Genomic DNA, 24,453 nt, shown 5'->3' on the forward strand with positions numbered 1-24,453 from the left:
TGGTGGAGGTACTCCCTGAATACCTCATTAATATAACCTTGGAATACTGAGGGGGCATTGACTAATCCATACGGCATGACAAGATAGTCATAATGGCCAGTAGGTGTCACAAAAGCAGTCTTCCATTTGTCCCCCTCATATATCTAAATGAGGTTATACACACTCCTGAGGTCCAGCTTTGTGAAGGTCCTGGCTCCACGCATTTGCTCTAGTGCAGATGGGACAAGGGGAAGTGGGTAACAGTAGTTTATGGTGGTTGTGTTTAGAGCTTGGTAGTCAATACAAGGCCGCAGGCCTCTTTCCTTCCTACTCTTCCAAGGCCTTCTGTTCGGGATGGAAAGTGAGTATTTTCCCTCTGGGTACTGATTAGTCTTTTCCACTTTGGAAACCAGACTGTGTGTGTGTGCTCGGTGCTGTTTTATACTGTGATGCAGGTGCAGGTGATTAGAACTCTGGTGATTGGGATTGCTGGCAAATGGAAGAGCGTGGTGTTTCTATGACAGGAAGATTACTTAACGGATTTTTACCAGCAATTCACTTTTCACAAATAAACATTACAACTGCTACTTTGACTCTTACAAGCAATAGTAGTGCAAAAAATTATCTTAAAAGTTGTTAGATGAACAAAATACCAGAGAGAAAGATTAGTTTAGATTTTTACTCAAAGATAACTGTAAACAACTCATGTATTGGGGCCCAGAGAATGTTTTTGCTAAAACGAACACAGTTAAACTACCTGCTAAATGCTTGTGTTTCCTGTGACACTGAAAGTTGAAGAGAAAGCTGCTAATCTGATTGTGAGAAAATATGGAAGAAACACTTCAGTCATTATTAGAAGAATTGCCTTTAAATGTTAAATCACTTTGATCTCATTTGACTAAAGTAACAAAAACATTAATAATATTGCCCCTGTACTTTTGTAATTATTATGTAATTATTAATTCATTTTCATTTGTCATAGTAATTATTATAGCTTGCCATTTTAAAACAATGCCTTAGAAGAGATCCATCGCTGATTTTAACACATTCCATGTTAAGGCAGCTTATTAAGACAGCTTCTCTTGTATATCGTGACATTAGCTACAGTTTTAACTGCAGGTAACACATCTAAGTTGTTGTATTATTAATGTTATTTAAGTCTCAAAAAAAGTAATAATAAAAGTAGTAATAATAAAAGTAAAAAAAAGTAGTAATAATAAAAGTAATAATATAAAAAAAAACACTTACATCTACCTTGAGATACACAAAATATTTTATTTTCAAAGCCATTTGAAAATAAAATGTTATTTATTGTTAAACAGCATAAATATAGTGTAATTTCTACAAAATAAATGTTCATACTCTTTACTGTTAAAAACTTTATAGCTCAAGGTGTTTCTGCATAAAACAGACACAGTTAAACAGTTCCACAGGAAACTGAGGACTTCCTGAACAAAACACCCTGTAGGTGTTAGTGTGTCTGTATAAGAAATGGTCTGTGAGAAAAAAAAAAAAGTGTGAATAAGAGTGTGACTATTTCAGAATTCATTACAAAATATTACTTCAGTCCAATTTTCAATACAACATTAATACGTTATATTAACCTAAAATGTGTAATATTGGGCTGATGTCGAAACAGGGATATGAGAGAAACATAACATTTTGTCTGCATTACAACGCCAACTTTTGTTTTTTTCTTTTACTGAGATCTAATTCCAGCATGGTATATTTGTGTTCTATTTGAAATAGATGCTTAAAATTTTCAATTTCAATTTATTTATAAAGCACAACTAAACACAACTACTGTTGACCAGTGTACTGTACAAAGTAACCAACCACAAACAGAATTAAATACATAGACAAGGATAACAAATAATTTACAATTTATTTTATTTATTTATTAATTTTTTACTTTGATGTTAACGTCTTTTGTAAAAAAAAAAAAAAAAAAAAAAAAAATATCTCTAAACACCTTGCTATTATACTAAAAGATTTTGTATCTTTTCTATTTCTTTCAGAAAGAGGAGGATGATGTGCTGTACACATGTGTTTTGACACAACGTTAAATTTGTATGATATATATATATATATATTTTTAATGATGTTCTGGTCATGGTAGCTATGCCTTTATGCTTTTATTTGTGTTGTGTGGTTTTTGACGAGGTTCACGAAAGGTAGTAAAAAGCTCAAACATCATAATCAACAGAAAGCATCTATCATCTACCATGCTTAGAACTACCATCTAACATCTACCATGCTTAAAGGTCAAACCCTCTGTGTGGATATCAGTTTAAAGTTCACCATTCATCTTGATGCTATATTTAAAAAAAAAAAAAATCCATTACTGTAAGCTAATGCCAATTTGCCTGTACACATCAACTACCTGCCCTCATTTTCAAACGGTCCTTTTGCCTATAAGGTGTTTTATTATTTTTTTTTTCACAGTAGTCTACTGTAAGATCGTGTAAGCTATGTCATATATTGTTCCTGCTGATGAAAATGGTGCAGTTTTTTATTTTAAAGCAGATCGCTGAGTAACACCCTTTCCCCCATATTCCTTAAAATATATACAATATAGTGTTGTATATAATTAGTAATCATCTGCTAAATGGCAATACATGTCAAATGACTAGGCTATATGAAAATAGCTTATTTTCTAATATACAAGTCACTTTTTCTTTGTGGCCCTTTCTTGAACATTTCCATATCTATTTGCATACAGGTCAGTCATAGTCTACATTTTATTGGATTTTGATCCCCTTTCATATATATCTTACGATTTTTAAAATTTTATTGCATTTTGTATTGTTTGTTCTTTTTCTAATAAAAAATACCATTTTTATATTAAAAGATTACGTCTTTCTTTTGCTACTGGAACAACCTGTCAGTAACTACACTGAGTCCCACAGTGAGCTGTATATTGGAAATGATTCATTAGAAAGAACCGACTCGTGAATTTGTTTTGGAGTCGAAACTACAATGGTAGTATGTTTTGATTCACTAAAACGAACCGACTCATTGGAATCACTGATTGGAGATTCGGACTTTATGATGACACTGTTTGGTGCACACTATAGATTCAGATCGTAGCGGTGGAACTATATGTATGAATAATGAATAAGTAAGTAAATAAATAAAATTTTAAAGTTTAAGTAGGCTATTGCGTTCCATTGCAGCTTCTAATTAGTAGTCTGTCTGATGCACAGATGGCGTTTCTCAATCAGTGTAGGCTACTTCTCCGGAGAGTCGTAAATTTAAACTACTTATTGCATTAGGTTATGAAAAATCGCCTAATGCCCCCCAAAAATTCGGTCACTAACCAAATGTGACTCGTGTTCTCTCGGCTCAAGTCAACAACCATGAAGAAGATGAATGAAAAACAGCACAAAACACAGATCAAGTGCCGCCATCACGTGGTTAAAGGATGAATGTTTGCTCTATTAGTGCCATTTCTCAATATACGCTCTTTTTAGCTCTTAGTTAATGTAATGGTAAAATAGACCATTCTAATGAATGTTCATGTGAACGCTTTCCAATCCTCGTCACAGCTTTAAAGAATGAGGTGTGGGTGCTGATACTGATTAATGTTTTTATGCCTCAGATCGGTTTTGTCCTGTGTTCTGATTGGTCCTCTCTGCTCTGGTGAATGTGTGTGTGTGTGTATATATATATATATATATATATATATATATATATATATATACCTTGACCACTCTGGTATTCAAGGCTAAGTGTATCCCATCATGCATCATGTTATGGAAATAATTCAAGACTTTTGGCGGAGATCTCACAAAGAGGAATCCTTTGCAATGTACGTAAAATTATGAATAATTAAATATTACTTAGAATTTGGAAGTATTTCATCTGAACATATATTTAGAAGTTTATTTTAAAATGCAAAGTATAGAAAATCAAAATAAAGCTCTGAAAACATGCATTTTACAACACTATAATGTGTCCAATCTGACACACACTTGTGGTCTTCACCCACACTTGAACACTTGAGCCCATTAATGTCAACATCAGTGAGTCACAAAATATTTGCATACAAATTATTATGAAAAAAAGTTTTCTTACATTAAGGGTCAATTTGCTGATACTCTCTACAGGATGTGGAACTCAACTAAAAACACAAAAGTGCAGTCAGTATGATATGCAAAGTGAAATAAATACAAACCCAGACAAAAATAATTAATGTGTGCTATCAAGTCAGTTCTTCAGTGTTCTCTATTCAGTTTCTTTTGAGAAGTTTGGGAATGAAGGAAAGGTTTTTGGTAATGCCAAAGTGTAAAGAAGATACTGAAGATAAACCACAAGAACCAAGACGATCTGCAGACATTGCAGTTAGATAAAAAAAAAAGACAACCCTTACCTTAATGATCTCCTCAGGTCATTGGATTTCTAAGTAAAAAAACTGGGAAATGAGAAGCAAAATGAAGAACCGAAAAATATCATATCACCAAAAAATAGCCTATTATTTATTTAATTTTTTTTCTGATTTACTATGGAACAAAGGCGTCTTTACCCATGGACATGACTGACTTCTCCTCAAAACCACTTTAATGTGAAATAAAAGACAGAAAACAAACACACAAAAAATCGCATGCAAGAAGCATCTTGTAGTATGCTTTCGAAACTCTAGCAGCTCGGTTTCTGAGTCAAACTGAATCCTGCAGCTGTCTGAGTTTAACTCAGGCCAGTTTAGTTGCAGAAAGAGCCACATGAATGTGGTTATTGTTGAGTAGACAAATGTCTCTTGCAGCTGACAATGTGTTTACTATTGCATGTGTGTGGTTGAATGATGGGTGAATGGGCAAATACATTATTTTCCTTTTTAGACAATGACTGATTGAAACAAACAACTGCTGTACATTCAGCCTAAAAAAGTATATACAATATGACATAATGAGAGACACAGAATAATTTAGCACAATATCATAATAAATAGTATTAACCAGGATGTGAAACTGAACTAGAGTACGAAACCAGCCAAGCTGTTGTTATAAGAAGTGCGTTCTCATTCACAATCGCGTGCACGTTGACGGAAGTGCGCTGTCTGGAGGTCCTGCAGAGTTCAACTCTAACCCTTATTTACCGATTGTATTAATTACATATCCCTGTCAAAAACGGATGCAAAACAAAGCGATTTATCTCAGTCGGCTAAAGAAAATGACCCACGCTTTTATTTTGTTTTGTTTGTGTTTTTCTCATCTTGTTGGTAAGTAGACTACTTGTATCGTAACTCTTGTGCATTATTCAAATTCAATACCCTTTCCTTATGTTCTGGATGAAAACATCCACTACATTAAACTGCTGTAAAAATGTATCAGATAAATATTTTTCCATTTTCTTGCATGAATCTATTAATTGACCTCTGCCTTTTACAGAACTACCAAATATTTGTTAAAAATCCAAGATTTTAACTATTTAATTGCCAAGTTCATAAATGATGTCACTGATTTTTGGGGAAAAAAAAACAGACAAAATGACTTATTTTCAATATAAAAGTAATTGTGGCTGGATATTTCTTTTTTACTTTTTATCACAGTCTTGGGCATGTCAAAGATTAGTAGCAACATTGGCTTTGATGCATTTTTAGTTTTAGTGCAGCATTAGATTTTTTTTTTCACCCTCATTTGTTGTTCCTGGCTGTTTTTTGCCCCATTGACTTCCATTATAACCACATTTTTTGATTGCAGAGCCATGACACCATAAAATCATGCATTCTTGATTGTTTGTGGTTTTCCCTTTTGGGAAGAGGTCAAATTTGTAATTTGTATGGTTGATCACGAGGTGGGACCAATAACCCTTTAGATAGGCCTGTGCAAAAAAAGGCTTAATTTCTGGCCTGTATGGAGTTATATGGAGTATAACAGCATATTATATTGTGTGTGTGTGTGTGTGTGTGTGTGTGTGTGTGAGAGAGAGAGAGAGAGAGAATGTGTGTGAGAGACCTTTGAGCATTACCCTTGATGTATTTTAGAAAATCAAAATGTACACCCCAGCTCTCAGAACTACATGAAGTAAACAAAAACAAAGTAAGTGTATTTATTCACCTGTTGCATTTTAATGGTGGTGACAAGTACAGACTAAAAAAAAACAAGGTACGTGGATTTAAACACTTGCATGCCATCCTGCTGGTCATTTGATGGTGACAAGAGCAGCAAGCAACGCGAGAAAGGGCTTGACTTGTACCAGAGTTTTAGAAATTATTAAGCAGCTTGACCCCTCCAGCGAGCTGCAGCTAATTTGAAGTTGTTATTGCATTTTGGTTTATAATAAATTATGTTCATAAATATGATGCAAAGTATTTTTTTTTTTTTACAGAAAAATAAAAAAGTGCATCATTGAAGGATTTTAAGGTTTTAAACTTGCTTTACCATCAAGAAAAGACAAGCATTTCACATGCAGGCCTTCCATACTTATCACCATCAAAAGGCAGCAGGTGCATAAATACACTTACTTGGTTTTTGTTTACTCCATGTAGTTCTGGGAGCTGAGGTTCATATTTAGATTTTTTTCAGATACATCAAAGTAAGTGCACAAAGGTCTCTCTTTCGCTCGCTCTCTCTCTCTCTCTCTCTCTCTCTCTCTCTCTCTCTCTCACACACACACAGACATAGACATAGACATAGACATAGACACTTCTCGACCCTTGCGATGGCATAACGTGTCATCCCTGGAGTAACACTTCTGACAGGCTGAAGGAAGTGAGTTGTCTCCACGTTAGTGGAAAACCACACTTTACCGTTTTTCCTAATCCATCCAGATACAGGATCCTCTGAATCCTCCTAGCCTTCAGTAGAAGCTCGAGAGGATGATGAGGGTGCCACAACAACACAGACTCTCCTGAGTCTGTGTTGTGAGAAGGAGAAGACAATACATCCTGCAGCTCGCTGGAGGGGTCAAGCTGCAAAATCCTTTCTAAAACTTCGGTACAAGTCAAGCCCTTTCTCATGTTGCTTGCTGTTCTTCTCACCATCAAATGACCAGCAGGGTGGCATGCAAATGTTTAAATTCACTTGTTTTTTTATTTTTTTATTTTTTTTATTTTTTGGCTGTACTTTTCACCATCAAAAGGCAGCATGTGCATAAATGCACTTGTTTATTCCATGTAGTTCTGAGAGCTGAGGTGCTTATTTAGATTTTTTTCAGATACACCAAGGTAAGTGTGCAAATGTCTCTCTCACACACAAACACTATAATTTGCTGTTATACTCCATATAACTCCATATACAAGCCAGAACATTTTTTTTTTGCACAGGCCTATGTAAAGGGTTAATTGTCCCACCTAGTGATCAACTGTAAAAAATAAAAAAAAATCTTCCCAACGGGGAAAATCACCAACAATCAATAATCTCTCTCTCTCACACACACAAACAGTATAATTTGCTGTCATACTCCATATAACGCCATATACAAAAGAGAAACTAAGCTTTTTTTTTGGCACAGGCCTATCTAAAGGGTTAATGGTCCCACATAGTGATCAACCATAAAAATTACAAATTTTACCTCTTCCCAACAGGGAAAACCACAAACAGTCAAGAATGCATGATTATATGGTGTCATTACTTTGCAATCAATAAATGTAATTATAATAGAAGTCAATGGGGAAAAAACAGCCAACAACAACAAATGAGGGAGAGAAAATTAAAATCAAATGCTGCACAAAAACTAACAATGCAACTGTCAGGATTCCACCATCAACACCATCATCATCACTCCCTCCATCCACTCGCTTGTCATCCCCTGAATATTAATTGTCATCACCTGCATCTCTTCATCCTCATCACCGTCACTTGCTATCCTTCATCACTGCTCACCCTTATATACCCACTCTCAACCTTCAGTCTCCGTCTGATCTCGTCATTACATGGCTTACAGACTCTATTTCGATACTCACCTGAGAATCCGCAAATCTTCTGAGAACCCTCAAAGATCGGCCAGTCTTCTTCTGCCTTTAGTCCTCCTTCGGTGATCCCACTTCCACTTCCTGTGATCAGACATCGTTCAGTTAAGTCGACATTGGTCCATACTCGCTCTCACTCTGGTATTCCCCGTCTGGTTCGGAGCATTCTGTGAATAAAACTATCAAACTGACCATCCTGTCTGCCTCCTGTCTCATCTGTAAAAGCATCAAAGCCAATGTTGTTACTAGTCTTTGACATGCCCAAGACTATGATAAAAGGTAAAAAAATATCCAGTCCACAATCAATTTTTATATTGAAAAGTCATTTTGTGTGTGTTTTTTTTCTCCCAAATCAGTGTCTTCATTTATGAACTTTAATTTAATTTAATTTAATTTAATTTAATTTAATAGTTAAAATCTTGGATTTTTTTTTTTTTTTTTTACATTTGGTAGTTTTGATCAGGACTGAGGTTGATTAATAGATTTATGCAAAAGAATGTGAAAAAAAAATCTGATAGATTTTTACAGCAGTTTAATTTAGTGGATGTTTTCATCCACGAACATAACAAAAGGGTAGTGAATTTGCCTACAGTGTACTGTTGAGTTTTTGAAAAATTTCAATTTTCCCAAAATATGTGTCAAAATAAGATTTGTCTCCAAAAATCATTCCATTTGCTGAAACACAGAGAAAGCTGTGGCCAAATTGGGGGTGGGGGACTGCCCACTTGACGGCCAACGACTCCCTCTCCACGGTGGTGTAGCATTGTTCCGCGGGGGTCAGCTTTTGGCTGATATAGATCACTGGATGTTCCTCGCCATCCTTTACCTGGGAGAGGACGGCTCCCAATCCAGTGTCCGAGGTGTCCATCTGTAACAGAAATGGGCAGTTAAAGTCGGGGGCCCATAGGATTGGCTCTGATTTGAGTGTGGCCTTGATCCGTCGAAATGCCTCCTCCTCGGCGGGGCTTCATGGTGGCTTCTCCGGCTGCCCCTGTCTGGTCAAGTCTGTCAGGGGGGCTGCTAAGGAGAAGAAGTTAGGGATAATACAATGGTAGTACCCTGCCAACCTCAGAAAAGCCTGTACCTGCATCTTGGAGGTGGGACGTGGAGTGGAGAGGATCGCCATCACCTTCTTCTCACAGGGTTTAATCAGGCCGCGTCCCACCTGAAACTCCAGATACTTGGCCTCGGTATGGGCGAGGTGATACTTCCGGTGGTTGGCAGTGAGTCCAGCCTTCCGGAGCTCTCCCAGCAGCCTCCGGAGACGTACCAGATGGTCCTCCCACCATTCGAGTGGATGATGACGTCATCCAGGTAGGCAGCGGCGCAGGCTTGATGGGGCTGCAGGAGGATGTCCATCATGCGATGGAAGGTAGCAGGAGTCCTATGCAAGCCACTTGGGGTGGAGAAGGCTGTCTTGGGCTTGGCCTCCTCAGTGAGTCCAACTTGCCAGGACCCCTTGGTCAGGTCCAGGGTGAAAATATACTGGGCCCTCCTGAGCCTGTCGAGGACTTTGTCCATGCTGGGCATGGGATAGCCGTTGAACTCCGAGATTGCAGAACCGAGGGTGCCATCTGGCTTCGGAACCAAGACGATGGGTTAGGACCAGGGGCTCTGGGATGGTTCAATTATCCCTAACCTCAGCATCTCCTTGACTTCTTCCCTGATGGCCTGTTGCCGAGCCTCCGGGACACTGCCTTATGATGAGCCCTGGTGGTGTTCGGATGTCGTGTTGCAAGACGTTGGTCCACCCAGGCAGGGGGAGAACATATCAGAGAACTGACTGACCAGGTGCTGCAGCTCCCTCTTCTGGGCGGCCGACAGTTAGGGTTCCATGTCAACAACCACGGGAGAGGAGGCAGTGAGGACGGAGAGTTGGGTCCTGGACCCAATCCACTTTTTTAACAAGTTTATATGGTATAGTTGGGTTTCCCATTTTCGGCTGGGCTGACGCACACTTCAAAAGAGTGGACGTTCACTTTCACCCTAGATGTAAACTGCTGTTCAGTGGTTCATGACATGGCGACAAAATGAACGTTATTGTGAAGTGTTATAAAACTTTTCAATGTTCTCCAGGTGTGTTTATTGCGGAGACAAATGTATCAGTGATGGAGGGAGATTCTGTCACTCTAAAGACTGATGATAAACAGAGATATGACAAGATAGAGTGGAGGTTTGGAGAGGAGCGAATCGCCGGAATCAAGGGAGTGAATGGTACATATTATGATGAGGTTTGGAGATTCAGAGGCCGACTGCAGCTGGATCACACCGGCTCTCTTACCATTAGAAACACCACAACTGAACACACTGGAGTTTATCGTCTGAATATGAAAATTGAAAATGCAGAGATACCCAAGAATTACAGAGTTACTGTGTATGGTGAGTACATTATTACGTAACCTATTACAGAACAGGCTACATCATTATCAAAATGATGATTCCGGATGCACATTTTTAAAGCATGTTGTGTTTTCCAGCTCCTCTGCCCATTCCAGTAATCTTCATTTACACTTTACAATCTTCTTTATCATCTGAAAGATCATCGAGGATCTTCCTGTGTTCAGTGGTGAATGTGAGTAATGTGACTCTTTCCTGGTACAAAGGAAACAGTTTATTGTCCAGCATCAGTGAGTCTGATCGCAATATCAGTCTCTCTCTACCTCTGGAGGTGGAATATCAAGATAAAAACATCTACAGTTGTGTAGTGAACAATCCTGTCAGCACCCAGACCAGACATCTCAACAACACTGAACTCTACTGGTTAGGTTCAGGTATGTGATTTTAAAGTTTTTTCATCATAGCGGTTTTTACTGACATGATCTGATCTGGATTTCTTTTCTTTCGTCAGACTCTGTCCACTGTTGTGGCACCGCTGAAGCTGTGATCCGATTGGTTATCTCTGCTCTGATGGGCGTGGCTTCCATGGCTGCCATTGTTGTTCTGGTTTATGACATCAAATCCAGAACAGAAGAGAAGAGAACAAGCATCAAATTAAGACAACGATCAATCAGATATAAAAAATGTTAAACTGTCTTTTTGTTTTTTACTTCTGAGTACTTTTATGTTTAGATTAAATTGTGTTGTGACATAATTCTTCATCTGTATTCCTAATGATCATGATGCATGTAATATGACATCCAGAAAGCTAAGAACATGAACAGTCTACTTGCTGTCTATGCTCAAATTTCTATTATTATTATTTTTTTTTTTTTTTTGCCAACATTAGAATGAGTTATAAGGTTACATTGATAGACCTGCATTTAGCTTGCAGATAGGAAAAGTAGGTAAATGTAATCAGCCACTACTAATAATAAGCCAACATATTTTCTCCATGTGTTCATAAATTCAATGACTCCCATTCAGAACTGTAAACAGTGTAAAATTGTGTAAACACTTTGTGTTTAAATGTAGCTCTGATAGCTGATAATAAATCAGGTTGGCTGGTGAAAATAACAATTAATATAAATTGTTAGCTCAAATATACAGAAAAACCTTCAGGCAGTCAGAAGGTCATTTGAAGGTTCATTGTCAGAAGATTTAGGCTATAAGGCCCTCCTGGTTTACTAGTGTCAAGACTTATAGCATTTGGGTATTTACTTTAGATAACTGTATAAAATAGACATGTTCACATTAGAAATAGCAACTTTATAAATGATGATAGAACATTTCCTGACTTGTTCGTGTTCTGTTGAAAAAAAGATGGATTCTTTGTTCAAAATAAAATATGCAAAATATCCAAAAGTCAATTAGAATATTAAAGCAATTTTATTGTCCTTTTTTTTATTATTACATGCATTCAAGAACATGCTTATTCATATGAACTGGCTGCAACAATTATTACATTTTCCTAACTGAACAAAGAATCCTAGTCCACATTAGTCCACTATGGGGCAGACATCAAGCTCCAAACAAAACTTTTAAACAATCAGATCCACTCTACTTGCAAAGAAACTCAGAAAATGTTGACAGGTAGCCTCAATGGGCTTTCACTTGCATTTCATTTATAACATGCATGACTGAATGATTCACTAAAATTTCACTTTTGGAAATGGCACTTATTTTTGGCCTTTACAGGGTAATGTATAAAGGTAAGGATGAGCGGATTAGACAAGTCACTTTTTTCTGTTGGAGATTACAGAATGAAGGTATAATTAAAATCTACTGTAAACATCAAAGATCCTTTTTCACCTGGTTTACTTAAGCACACATGCAAAATTTACATTCAGTTTCAATATTCTCAAATTCATGTTAATATTTCACCTGATAACACAATTTGCAATGAAAAAAAATCTATTAAAAATTTCTAATCAAAATAATTTTAATAGTAGACAGTAAAATATATAGTATAAATGCATATACTCTTTGGTTTAATATGGTACAAAATTTAGTAGCAATATACAAAATAACAATGAAGGCAAACAAACACAATTAAAGTAAAAAATTAAAAGTTAAATTAAATGCCTTTTAAGACCCTTTTTAAGACTCTTTCCATACATTTTAAGACCACATTGCCACTCGTTTTAACCGGTTACACAAGCGACACTATACATTTACTCTATATTAATTGTAAGATACCACAACTAAACAGACTTAGTTTGTGATAAAAGCAGCCAAATTGCGTGGAAAAAACAACAACAACAACAACCCTGCATCCAACACAGGCTGCAGAAGTCAGATTGACTGATCACGGGTCAAAAGTAAGCATACAGTAGATGACTTACAAGATGCTGGAGGATGTACTCCTCAACAGATAAGCGAGCTCATTGACAAATATAGATGTGCTACCTTTACATCAGGGGTCGGCAACCGTTTCAGCATGACATGCCATTTTGAATTTTTCTGGTTAACCACTGTGCCAACCCCCTGTTGTATACATTACACACATTGATATGATAAAAGAAGGCCTAATTGATTTTCATGCAAATAGTTTCTGAGGATTTTTCCACAAATTCTTTTTTAAACTTTTCAAAAGTTTCTTGAACAATACAGATATACAGTGTTACCGTACTGAACACCACTGTAACCATAATCACCATTCTATATTAATGCACTGCTTTAATTGATGTGTGCGCGTGCAAAAAGTTACATTCAGAAGCTTATAAACTTCTTGTCTTATTTAACGTTTCTATCGTAAAACGTATTGTTAAAAGCTGACTAATCTTCATCTTACCTCGTTCTCTTTAATATTAAACTGTACGCTTCGCGCACTGCTTCTGTGAACGGTAAACCCCGCCTACTTTGATTTTATGGGCCATCTCAGTCATTTTGACTTAATTCTCACACTTTAATAATATTTATAGCTGCTGTGTGACTAAGAGAAGCGATTACCTCAAAATGTACATCAGTTTTCCCAACTTTCCCAACAATCTGCGTGCCACTGTTGGCACTCGTGCCTTTGCTGACCCCTGCTTTACACAGTACGCTCACGCTCGCGAAATTGAAAGTGAACTTACTGCGCTTATTTCAAAGGGATTTAAATACCCCTCATATTGATAAGGGCGCCCTGATGCGTGAAAATTAAATACAATATTAGAATGTTTGCGAGAGCGGACTGAAAAATCTAAATCGCAGGAACGGATGCGAGCATGTGGTAATAATCACACATTCAGCGAGAGCGGGATCAACCCCGCGCTATCACGCAGCAGCGCATTCAGTCAGTGGGCTGTAACAGATCAGAATACATCAAATATTGCGGGATTCCACAAATAAACTACACAGAACCCCACTATGCGCTTTGGATAAAATACTTTTTAAATACTTTATGTATTATGTAATATGTTTTAAATACTTTAAGTACATTTTCTCTAAATTGATTTATCAACTTTTAATACTTTTTAAGACCATGCCGACACCCTGAAAATACATCTTACACGATATGTAGAATATCAAATTACACTGGACCAGACAAATACTACGTTTAAGAACTGTAATATTTAAATTCAGATTAAGTAGGCTATACCATGATCACGTGCAATGCAAACTGTTCCATCAGCTGTAAATTAAACTAAACAATGCACCGTATTATTATTATTTTTTTTTTTTTTTTTACAATTACACAGCTCATCCGCTGCACAGATCTTATTCTAAACAGTTGATAAAGTGGTTATTTACTTGCAAAGACAGGCTTCTCCATATGTTTGTGTTCCATTCCGTTGACCATTCCGGTCAACTGTAAGACAACAGAAAGAATCACATTATCTAGAGCTACACAAAAACAAAGTCATAACTTTCCAAAACTTGAGAAAATTAAGTTAAATGGGAAAACAGAACTGAACTTTTCACTTGTGATCAGATATTACAGAAAACATCACAAAAGCAAAATGTTTAGCTTGAAGGATTGATATTGCAGCTTTGTAGTCTTCTGTACTATACTATACTTTTTTGTGGTTTAGCAGAGTTTCTGACTTTTTTCTTACAGTGTTTATTTCTTGCTTTTACAGCAGCAGTAGCAACCAATCAGAATCACCAGCCCAACAACAACAGCAGCACATATTCCTGCTATAACACCCGGAGACAGTCCTGAATCTGTAACAACAATTAAAGGCAATCATTAGTGTGTATGATCTTTCTGATCGTAACTCACAAATCTATGTAAAAAGAAGGGTTTTGACAAATAACATTATCAAAATAATCATTGTTTCAGTTATGTCAGATCTTGCTTCTTCGATTAAATGCTCACATATGTAAATACAATATACTTAATCTACTCACCAGTGACAGTAACTCTGATGGTCCTCTGTAAGGTGAATGTGCTGCAGCTCATGTGTAGATGATAATCTCCAGTGTCTGTGATTCTGGAGTCACTGATGATGAGAGATCCACTTCGATCCACTCGCTGTAGTCTGCCTTCAAATTTCCCTTCAACACTGAATAATGAAAACTGATTGGTAGCTCTGTTTATTTTAGCTATGAGATGGTTTTCAAATGTCCACAATATCAGATCATAATCCTTTATTTCAATTAGACCAGTGTGAAGAGAGACGGGTTCTCCCTCCTTCACGGACACTGTCTTCATTTCATCTGTCACAGCAACAAACACATAGAAAGAACAAGCCAGTTACCAGAGATTAAGTTTGTCAAAGAATAATTACTTTTTAATCACACAAGTGTTAAGTTCAAAGAATATGTGTCAAGATCCGGTCACTTTGGTCTTGCTTTTAGTGACACTCAGATTCTAAGTTTTGTTTCTGTTGTAACCAAAATATAAATGTAATATATAAATATATAGTGTCTGTTGGTTCTGAATTTTGGGAGTTTAAAGCGTAATCCCGATGGCAACATCTGAAATTCAGCCTGTAAGGGATAATTATCTAGCAGGATAGATTCAACCCTTCTTAACATCTGCTTATGATAAAGTTCCTCCAGACCTTTCTGCGTAGAACCTGTGATACTGCTGCTCACCTTAATCAACCTGGAAAGGGAGTTTTTTTATTTATTTTTTTTATTTTACAGTAATGGACCCAACATGACTCAACAAAAGACCTATAAAAAAGGGTCAACAGGGTCGTCTTATCCAAATTAACCTTTGCCAGCTTCCTCAAGCAATACAGGTGCTGCTGGCCTTTCTTGCAAAGCAAACTGGTATTTGGGTCAAAGCACAACTTATCATCAATAATGGATCCGGAACACTTCTGAGGAATGCTGGTGCCTGGTCTAGAAAATGAGGGAGGGAAAAAATAGAAAACAAAACAAAACCAGTAGCAGCAAACAATGGCACGACAGAACAAGACTTGACTGGATCAGACAGAAAGGCTACACATGGACTATAGTCGAACAACGATCTGGCACCGATTGGTGCAACAGACGGGAATAAATAGAGCAAGAGATGAACAGACATTGAATTCAGGTGAGCGGAGTCAGACAATTATAAGCGGAAAATGTAGTAACGAGGGGGAGGGAGGAGCGCCACAGATAGGTGCAAGACGAACGATCAAAACCAAAACAAAACACCATGTGCACACGAAATGCAGACATAAACAAAAACACCCACACACACCGAAGAACGGGGTGATCAGACAGCGGACATGACAGTAAGGGCGACTGTTAAAAGGTTAAGTCAGCAATGATGGTGCCTTGATTTCCGAACTTCCACACACTCTGATCATCTCTTCGTATATTACCAAACAGCGTTGCGTATAGTACGGTGGCCGAGAGAGCTCAACGTGCTGCAACTTAAGGGAAAACATTCAAATTGAAAAAACACCAGCAATTGAAAAAACATATTTATCAGTTTGACAACACAAGTTGCAAATCCTCACAACACATGCAAAATAAGAAACCCACTGCAAATCCTCTCCTCACATACACATTAAGAAACGATTAATGAAGCATTGCAAATTTATTTTCATTAACTTTAAAATTATATTTTGTTGAGGATATTAAAGCCATCTTATATAGTAACGTTTTACAGTTAATCATGTAATTCTTCAGCTTACTTAGGCTAATAATATCCAAAAGATAAAGGAATCATGCAATCAGGGTGTTTAACAAAAACACACCACACCTTTCAGTTAACCAACATCTCCACTGACCCCTTAAGTCCCCTTGACACATTTCCATTGTGGTCAATGCTATTTGCAGCATGTTTATTAATCTGCATGTGTTGTGAGGATTTGCAGCACATTTCTTAATCTGCATGTGTTGTGAGGATTTGCAGCGAATTTCTTAATCTGCATGTGTTCTGAGGATTTGCAGCGCATTTCTTAATTTGCATGTGTTGTGAGAATTTGCAACACTTGTGTTGTCAAACTGATGAATATTTTCTTCATTTGCTGGTGTTTTTTCAATTTGCATGTGTTTTCTTAAATTGCAGCTCGTTAATCTCTCTTGACCACCGTAGTATAGTGACAGAATCTCCCTCTCCCTCCCTATTTTTCACATACATGGTTATATGGAGAGCATATGACCAGCAGTGAAATGTAAGTCAGGTCCGCTCCATGGACAGTGCACTTATAAAAGAATACAAACAAAAGCAAATTATACAATATATATATATATATATATATATATATATATATAAAATAATAAAATAAAAAGCTTATAAAATAACTCTGGGTTCCCCCGGAAGAGCTGGAGGAAGTGGCTAGGGAGAGGGAAGTCTGGGCGTCTCTGCTTAGACTGTTGCCCCCGCGACCCAGCCCCAGATAAGTGGAAGATGATGGATGGATGGCTTATAAAATAAAATGTGCAGGACAGTAATGGTGCTGGTCATATAATTAGAATATCATCATATAGTTGATTTATTTTTCTAATTTCATTCAAAAAGCGAAACTTGTATATTATATTCATTCATTTCACACAGACTGACATATTTCAAATGTTTATTTCTTTTAATTTTGATGATTATAACTGACAACTTATAAAATAAATAAGGAAAATCCCAAATTCCGTATCTCAGAAAATTAGAATATAACTTAAGACCAATACACAGAAAGGATTTTTAGAAATCTTGGCCAACTGAAAAGTATGAACATGACAAGTATGAGCATGTACAGCACTCAATACTTAGTTGGGGCTCCTTTTGCCTGAATTAATGCAGCAATGTGGCTTGGTATTTAGTCGATCAGTCTGTGGCACTGCTCAGGTGTTATGAGAGCCCAGGTTGCTCTGATAGTGGCCTTCAGCTCTTCTTCATTGTTGGGTCTGGCATATCGCATCTTCCTCTTTACAATACCCCATAGATTTTCTATGAGGTTAAGGTCAGGCGAGTTTGCTGGCCAATTAAGAACAGGGATACCATGGTCCTTAAACCAGGTACTGGTAGCTTTGGCACTGTGCCAAGTCCTGTTGGAAAATGAGATCGGCATCTTCATAAAGTTGGTTAGCAGCAGGATGCATGAAGTGCTCTAAAACTTCCTGGTATACGGCTGTGTTGACCTTGGACCTCAGAAAACACAGTGGACCAACACCAGCAGATGACATGGCACCCCAAACCATCACTGACTGTGGAACTTTACACTGGACCTCAATCAACGTGGATTGTGTGCCTCTCCTGTCTTCCTCCAGACTCTGGGACCCTTATATCAAAAGGAAATGGAAAATGTACTTTCATCAGAGAACATAACTTTGGACCACCCAGCAGCAGTCCAGTCCTTTTTGAAGCGAGATGCTTCTGATGCTGTCTGTTGTTCAAGAGTGGCTTGACACAAGGAATGCAACAGCTGAAACCCATGTCTTGCATATGTCTGTGCGCAGTGTTTCTTGAAGCACTGACTCCAGCTGCAGTCCACTCTTTGTGAATCTCCCCCACATTTTTGAATGGGTTTTGTTTCACAATCCACTCCAGGATGCGGTTATCCCTATTGCTTTTACACTTTTTTCTACCACATCTTTTCCTTCCCTTCGCCTGTCTATTAATGTGCTTGGACACAGAGCTCTGTGAACAGCCAGCCTCTTTTGCAGTGACCTTTTGTGTCTTGCCCTCTTTGTGCAAGGTGTCAATAGTCGTCTTTTGGACAACTGTCAAGTCAGCAGTCTTTCCTATGATTGTGGACTGAGAGACCATTAATAGGCCTTTGCAGGTGTTTTCAGTTAATTAACTGATTAGAGTGTGGCACCGGGTGTCTTCAATATTGAACCTTTTCACAATATTCTAATTTTCTTAGAAATATATCAGTCTGTGTGCAATTAATAAATATAATATAAAAGTTTCAAATAAATTAACTTTTTGATGATATTCTAATTATATGACCAGCACCTGTATACTGTAGACTTAATAAATATTATTATTAAATAAGATGAGCAAAAATGTACAAGAGGATAATGTACAGTGTATTTAAATAGCAGCAATAGAGGTAAAAAGTAAGTATTTTACTGATAATTAAGTGAAGTCATGTAGAAGTTAAGAGACTGAGTTTGAGTGTAACAATTTAAAAACTTCACAATCATGGGAAGAAGGAGGCGGAAACGGCGAACACTTAAATGAAACTTTAATAATTAAATAAACACAAAACAGCGCAACAGCCCCTCACGGACGACTGCCACACACAAACAAAGCCAAAACAGAAAAAAAAGCCAAGGCCTGGTCCTCTGTCATTCTTCACTGTCGTCACTCCTCTTTTGTATCCTTCTGATCTCCTTCGTGGGACTCGAGACCAGTGAATGGAGCTGGTGTCACTCATTTCCAAATCACTCCACATTGAGTTTAGAAGCCTGATGGCTAGGGGAAAGAAGCTCCTTCTAAGTCTCTCAGTTTTATCCATAAGGCTATGGAAGCTCTTAACAGATGGCAGCAAAATGAAAAGAGAGTTACCAGGGTGGTTAGAGTACTTAATGATTTTTACAGCTCTGCTTTTGCAGCATTTGAGGTAGATGTCCTGCAGAGAGGGGAAAGCAGACCCGGAGATGCGCTCAGCTAAGCGCATAACTATCTGCAGGGCTTTGCAGTCTGAACTGAAGCTGTTCCCATACCACACTAAGATACACACTCAATACATGTTCTATGGCCCCTGAATAGAACGTTTTCAGGATTGTTGGTGAGACCCTGAATTTTCTCAGCTGATGCAGATGGTACAGTCTTTGCCTGGCTTTTTTAACCTGAGTTTGAATGTGGGTAGTCCAAGCCAGGTCCTCTGAGATGTTTAAACCAAGGTACTTGAAGCTCCTCACCCTCTCCACAGGGGTCTCTCTGATCATAAGAGGAGTATAGGGCTGCTGCTGTCTCTTCCTGAAGTCAACAATCAGCTCTTTAGTTTTGATCACATTCAGAGAGAGACAGTTGTCCTGGCACCATGATGTGAGTTTCTCTACCTCATCCAAGTATGTGGCTTCACTGTTGTTGGAAATGAGGCCCAGGACCACAATATCATCAGCAAATTTGATTATAGATGTGGAGCTGTGGGAACACACACAGTCATGTGTATAGAGAGAGTAGCACAGGTGACTCAGGACACAGCCCTGTGGGGCTCCTACGTTCAAGGTGATGGAGCTGGAGGTGTACTGGCCTACTTTCACCACCTAGGGTCTGCCGGTAAGGAAGTCAAGAATCCAGTCGCAGAGTGAAGAATTCAGGCCGAGGTCCATGAGTTTAGAAGCCAGCTTGATGGGGACTACTGTATTGAAAGCTGAGCTGTAGTCGATGAATAGCAGCCTTACATAGTTCCCATTGCTGCTGTCAATGTGCTTGAGGGAAGAATGTAGGGTGTGAGAGATGGCATCATCAGTGGATCTGTTGGGGCAATAGGCAAACTGAAGATGGTCCAGAGTATCAGGGATCGAGGAGCAGATGTTGTTTTTATGTAAGTTTCTCAAAGACCTTCATGACTGTTGACGTGAGGGCAACCGGATAGTCATTCAGGCAAGAGGGGCTATTGTTCTTAGGCACAGGGATGATGACTGATTTTTAGAAGGAGGTGGGAACCACTGAGGTAGCAAGGGACTCATTAAAAATAGATGTAAATAAACCAGCGAGCTGATCAGCACAGGTCCTCAGAACACGGCCAGAAATCCTATCAGGACCTGCTGCTTTCATGACTTTCACTCACTTTGGAACCATCTGAACCTCGTCCTCAGACACGGTGATCACATGATGATCGCTGCTCTGATGGCTGCTTCCTGAAGTTCTGATCAGCAGACTAGCGTTGCCGCGGTTGAATTCAAAGCGGCCTTAGAAAGGGTTTAACTCGTTAGCCAGTGATGGATCTGCTCTCACCTCTGCAGAGGATTTGTTTCCTAAGGCAAAGATGGTTCTTAGTCCTTGCCTCATGCATCGGGAGTCATTGAGCTGGAAATGTGACACTATGCGTTCCCTGTATCTGTGTTTGGCCTCTCTTACTGCGCTTCGGAGAGCATAGCACAATGTTTTGTACTCACTCATGTTCCCCGACAAGAGACCGATGTTGTATACAGCAGTGTGTTTGTTTATTGCTGCATGGATTGTTCTGTCCATCCAAGGTTTCTGATTTGAGAATGTCCTTATAATTATTGCATCCGTAGCTTGTGCGGTTAGTGTGTTTACAAAGCTTAATGCTACATCCGTGAACTCACTGAAGTCAGAGGAACTCGTTCGGAACATGTCCCAGTCTACGTCATCCAGAGCCGCCTGTAGCATGCCTTCAGAGTGGGTGGACCATCGTGTCACCACCCTCTGCACTGGGGGATCTTGAACGAGCCTTTGTTTATATTCCAGTGTGAGGAAAATGGCGGCATGGTCCGATTTGCTGAAAGCTGGTAGTGAACGAGCTTTGTAGGCATTCTTTAACTTAGAGTAGCAATGATCCAGTGTATATCGGTCCTCTGGCTGGACAGGATACATTTTGGTATAAGTTGGAAATGACCTGCCTAAGGTTTGCATTGTTAAAGTCCCCAGCGATGATAATAGCAGCGTCAGGATGTTTGTTGATGTTGTTGCTGGGAGCGCATCGTGAAGCTCAGACAAAGCCAAGCCAGTGTCAGTTTATGGTGGGATGTAAACAGCAGTAACAATGAAAACTCCCGGGGCACATATAATGGGCGGCAAATAATGGATATATATTCCATATATGTTTGTGTTTTTATGTATTACTTTTTTATTATTATTATTATTTATCTTTTTTATGAAGATGATGCTTGCTTGATATAATCTCTCTTCATATATTGTGTAAAATCTTTTTAACTATATTTGAAAATGAATATGCCATCTCTAGAGTAAAGCAACTCCTTCATCCTGCACACCAAAATTATGATGAAAGGTTAATACCACGGTTTCGCTCTTCAGCATGGATCAGTTAGACCCTGCTGGTAGATGCAGTAACTACACCATTCTGCAAGATCATTCTTCCTTGATATTGCATTCTGGCAAAATATTTTTTCATTAAATGCATTTGGGGAGTTTTCTGTATTTAATCATTCTATGTTCTATATCCATTAAATTAAAAATATTTTTAGGGGAAAATAAAATAATTGTGTTAACTCTACTAAAGGGTCACTGTTACAGTTCCTCTGAAAATATTTACATCCTTTACGAATGCTCTAAACATCTTGAGTGTTTATTAGCATACTGAAATTTATTCATAAAGGATTCTTGTGATTATATCAAAGGATATTGTTCACAGATAGTTAATAATCACATTGAGTTACTCACCACTGACATCAACATTGAATATCTTGGATTTGGTCTCTTTTGTGGTCTTGATCTGTAGTTCATAAACTCTAGAGTCTGCTGTTTTGAGGTTTGTGATGGTCAAAGAATCTGTCAGATTGTCCAGCTTCAGTCTGCCTCTGAATGGTTCCTCCTCATTCCCTGGTACTGATAGTTTATTTATTTCTTTATCAATCTCTGCCATGAATTTATTTTCGCCTTGAATCTTCCACACCAGTTCCAGAACTCTCTGTGTTTTAGTATCACCAGTGTGTAGAGTGACAGAATCTCCCACCATCACTGACACTGACACTGACTTCACTCCATCAGCACCGAACACACCTGGACAGCAAACAGAAACCATTTCTAGACAGAGATTATGCTATTAATGCAATCTGTAATTTTCATATATATAATTTCATTTTACAGTATAAAACATAAATGAGTACACCTCTGAACATAAAGATATTTTCCTTTTCTGAAAGATCACTGTTGTAATTCATCAAAAGCTGACACAACTCTACTTTGTTAATAGAGAAAAACAATAAGTAGACCTACACCCTAGATTTAATTCAACAAGCTTGTAATATTCTAGTTTGTAGTTTGTCACTGTCAACTGTCATGTGAAAAACAGGAGTCCAACATTGAGGAAAAGGTATCTTCTTCTTCAAGATTTTTTATTTTTGCATTAGTCCAAGATCTCATATAGGCGATGGGCCACACCCAACACAGCAGTCTTGTGTATTTGTCTTATTGCTTTCATATTGCTGTTTTGATAAAATGTTTACTTTAATGAATGAAAATCTCTCGAATTAAATAGGGCTGGGGGTTGTGGGTGACATAATTATTTTGAAGAAGTAAAATGTATTAACATTAATTCAAACCAACCCCACATACTGTCAAAAGAGCAGGCTGTGACAACTGCTCTACTCTACAGCGATAATTAAGAGTTTGATGGCGGTTTACTTCAAATACGTGTTTTATGTTTCCACCTGAATAAAAAACAATAGCAACAAAGATTTTTTTTTTTTTTTTGTGATGTCAGTGTTCATGATAAATATAGATGCGCAGAATATTAATACATGCCGTCAACGCCATCTATTGTTTCCTACAAAAACAAACGTGCAACCATCTTAGCCCCCAAATACCCACCAGTCATTATTTATAATGTGATTTATCACATCATCTATTTACAGAGAATAAAAGTCTGTACGTTAAGAAACACTGGATGTAAGTAAATACAATAACAGCAAATGGATATTTTCAGTTCACGTTTTATAGTGAAACCGAAAGTATTAATAAAAGATTTAAAGAAGTAAATCTGACCCACCATACGCGAACAACAAAAGCCCAAAAGGGAAGGGATTGTTCCTCATATTGATGTCACGTCTGGCCGCATCCAACGCGAATTAAAGCAGTGATTCAGCGCAGTTATCATGGGCATGTCAAGCTGACCAATCACGTGACCACTTCGAAAGAGGAGGTGCTCTGTCCGCATCCCAAAGGCAACCTAGACCAAAACAACAAACATCTTCACTCAGGGAGACAGGTATACCTGCCTAATGACTGTAGACATTTGCATTAACACATGCAACCTTCGGTTTATATGTAAATATTAAGTTATTTATGTAGAAATCAGTTCAAAGCCCACCTACCGCTGGTCTTGCCTACATTGTTTATGTTTATGTATAGGCCTATATATATATATATAACAGAAACCTTCACATAAGTGTGAATGATTTCCACTACAAATACCACAAACCATCAAGATTTAACCATTAAAACCATTAAATAATGGTTTCCTGTAGTGTGTTTTGGGGCGTAAGGATTTAGTGGCTTTAACAAAAGCCACCAACAGAAGGTGACTATTAACAGTAGAGACCAAAAGGCGCCATTGTAGTTTAATTATTATAACCAGTAAAACTATTACAAATTATATGATTTTTCAAAAATAATAATAATAATAATAATTCAACAGGATTGAAATTATTGTATGAACTAAAATACTTGAAATCTACAAAAAGAGCAGAATGCAAAAAGTATAAACAGACCTAGATTCTAGAAACCTGAAACAACAGAATTCTTTAACTTGAGGATTCATGTCTGTCTCTCTCTTTCCCTCTCTGTTTTTGTGTGTCATATCATACTAATCACCTTATATCTAATTCATTTACATTTTTTTTTTCTAACTCAATAGCTCTCAAATGTAACCCACTGTAAAACCGCTGCTGTCTCTTTATGAATGATTGGAATAATCATGTCAGACCCTGCAAGCTATAGTGCTATAGGCTACATGATATGTATAGTGAGTGGCGGCCAAAGATAAAATGTAACTGTTAGCCTTTTTTTTTTCTTGTTAGCTTTCTCCCAACCGCCTTTATCTTTACGTCGTTGCTTGCCATCACGAGCCCACACTCGCCTTTGCGAGGGTTGCCAGGTTTTTATAAAAAAATCCCGCTAAAATGCTACTCAAAACTAGCCCACTCGCATTTTTTACATGGTAAATTCG

The 24,453-nt window shown here is 37.9% G+C and overlaps 2 protein-coding genes across 3 annotated transcripts; one reads left to right on the forward strand and one right to left on the reverse strand.

Moving 5' to 3' along the window:
* The first annotated feature begins 9,964 nt into the window (after nt 1–9,964).
* Nucleotides 9,965–10,966, forward strand: LOC113099138 (CD48 antigen-like). Of its 2 annotated transcripts, XM_026264229.1 has the most exons (4): nt 9,965–10,267; nt 10,366–10,460; nt 10,557–10,659; nt 10,737–10,966. In XM_026264229.1, exons 1-4 carry the CDS (start codon nt 9,997–9,999, stop codon nt 10,913–10,915), a joined length of 648 nt encoding a protein of 215 aa, XP_026120014.1. In that variant the 5' UTR covers nt 9,965–9,996; the 3' UTR covers nt 10,916–10,966. The 2 variants fall into 2 exon arrangements, with proteins under 2 accessions (XP_026120014.1, XP_026120013.1); XM_026264228.1 differs by having other exon boundaries at nt 10,366–10,659.
* A 2,087-nt stretch (nt 10,967–13,053) lies between these two features.
* On the reverse strand, nt 13,054–23,421 carry LOC113099137 (uncharacterized). The gene is made up of 4 exons (XM_026264227.1): nt 23,275–23,421; nt 21,948–22,286; nt 14,600–14,908; nt 13,054–14,413 (listed from the first exon to the last, which is right to left on the reverse strand). Exons 1-4 carry the CDS (start codon nt 23,318–23,320, stop codon nt 14,310–14,312), a joined length of 798 nt encoding a protein of 265 aa, XP_026120012.1. The 5' UTR covers nt 23,321–23,421; the 3' UTR covers nt 13,054–14,309.
* Between the last annotated feature and the right edge of the window lie 1,032 nt (nt 23,422–24,453).

This window comes from Carassius auratus, unplaced genomic scaffold (genome assembly GCF_003368295.1).
Source record: "Carassius auratus strain Wakin unplaced genomic scaffold, ASM336829v1 scaf_tig00216865, whole genome shotgun sequence".
Lineage (NCBI taxonomy): Eukaryota > Metazoa > Chordata > Actinopteri > Cypriniformes > Cyprinidae > Carassius > Carassius auratus.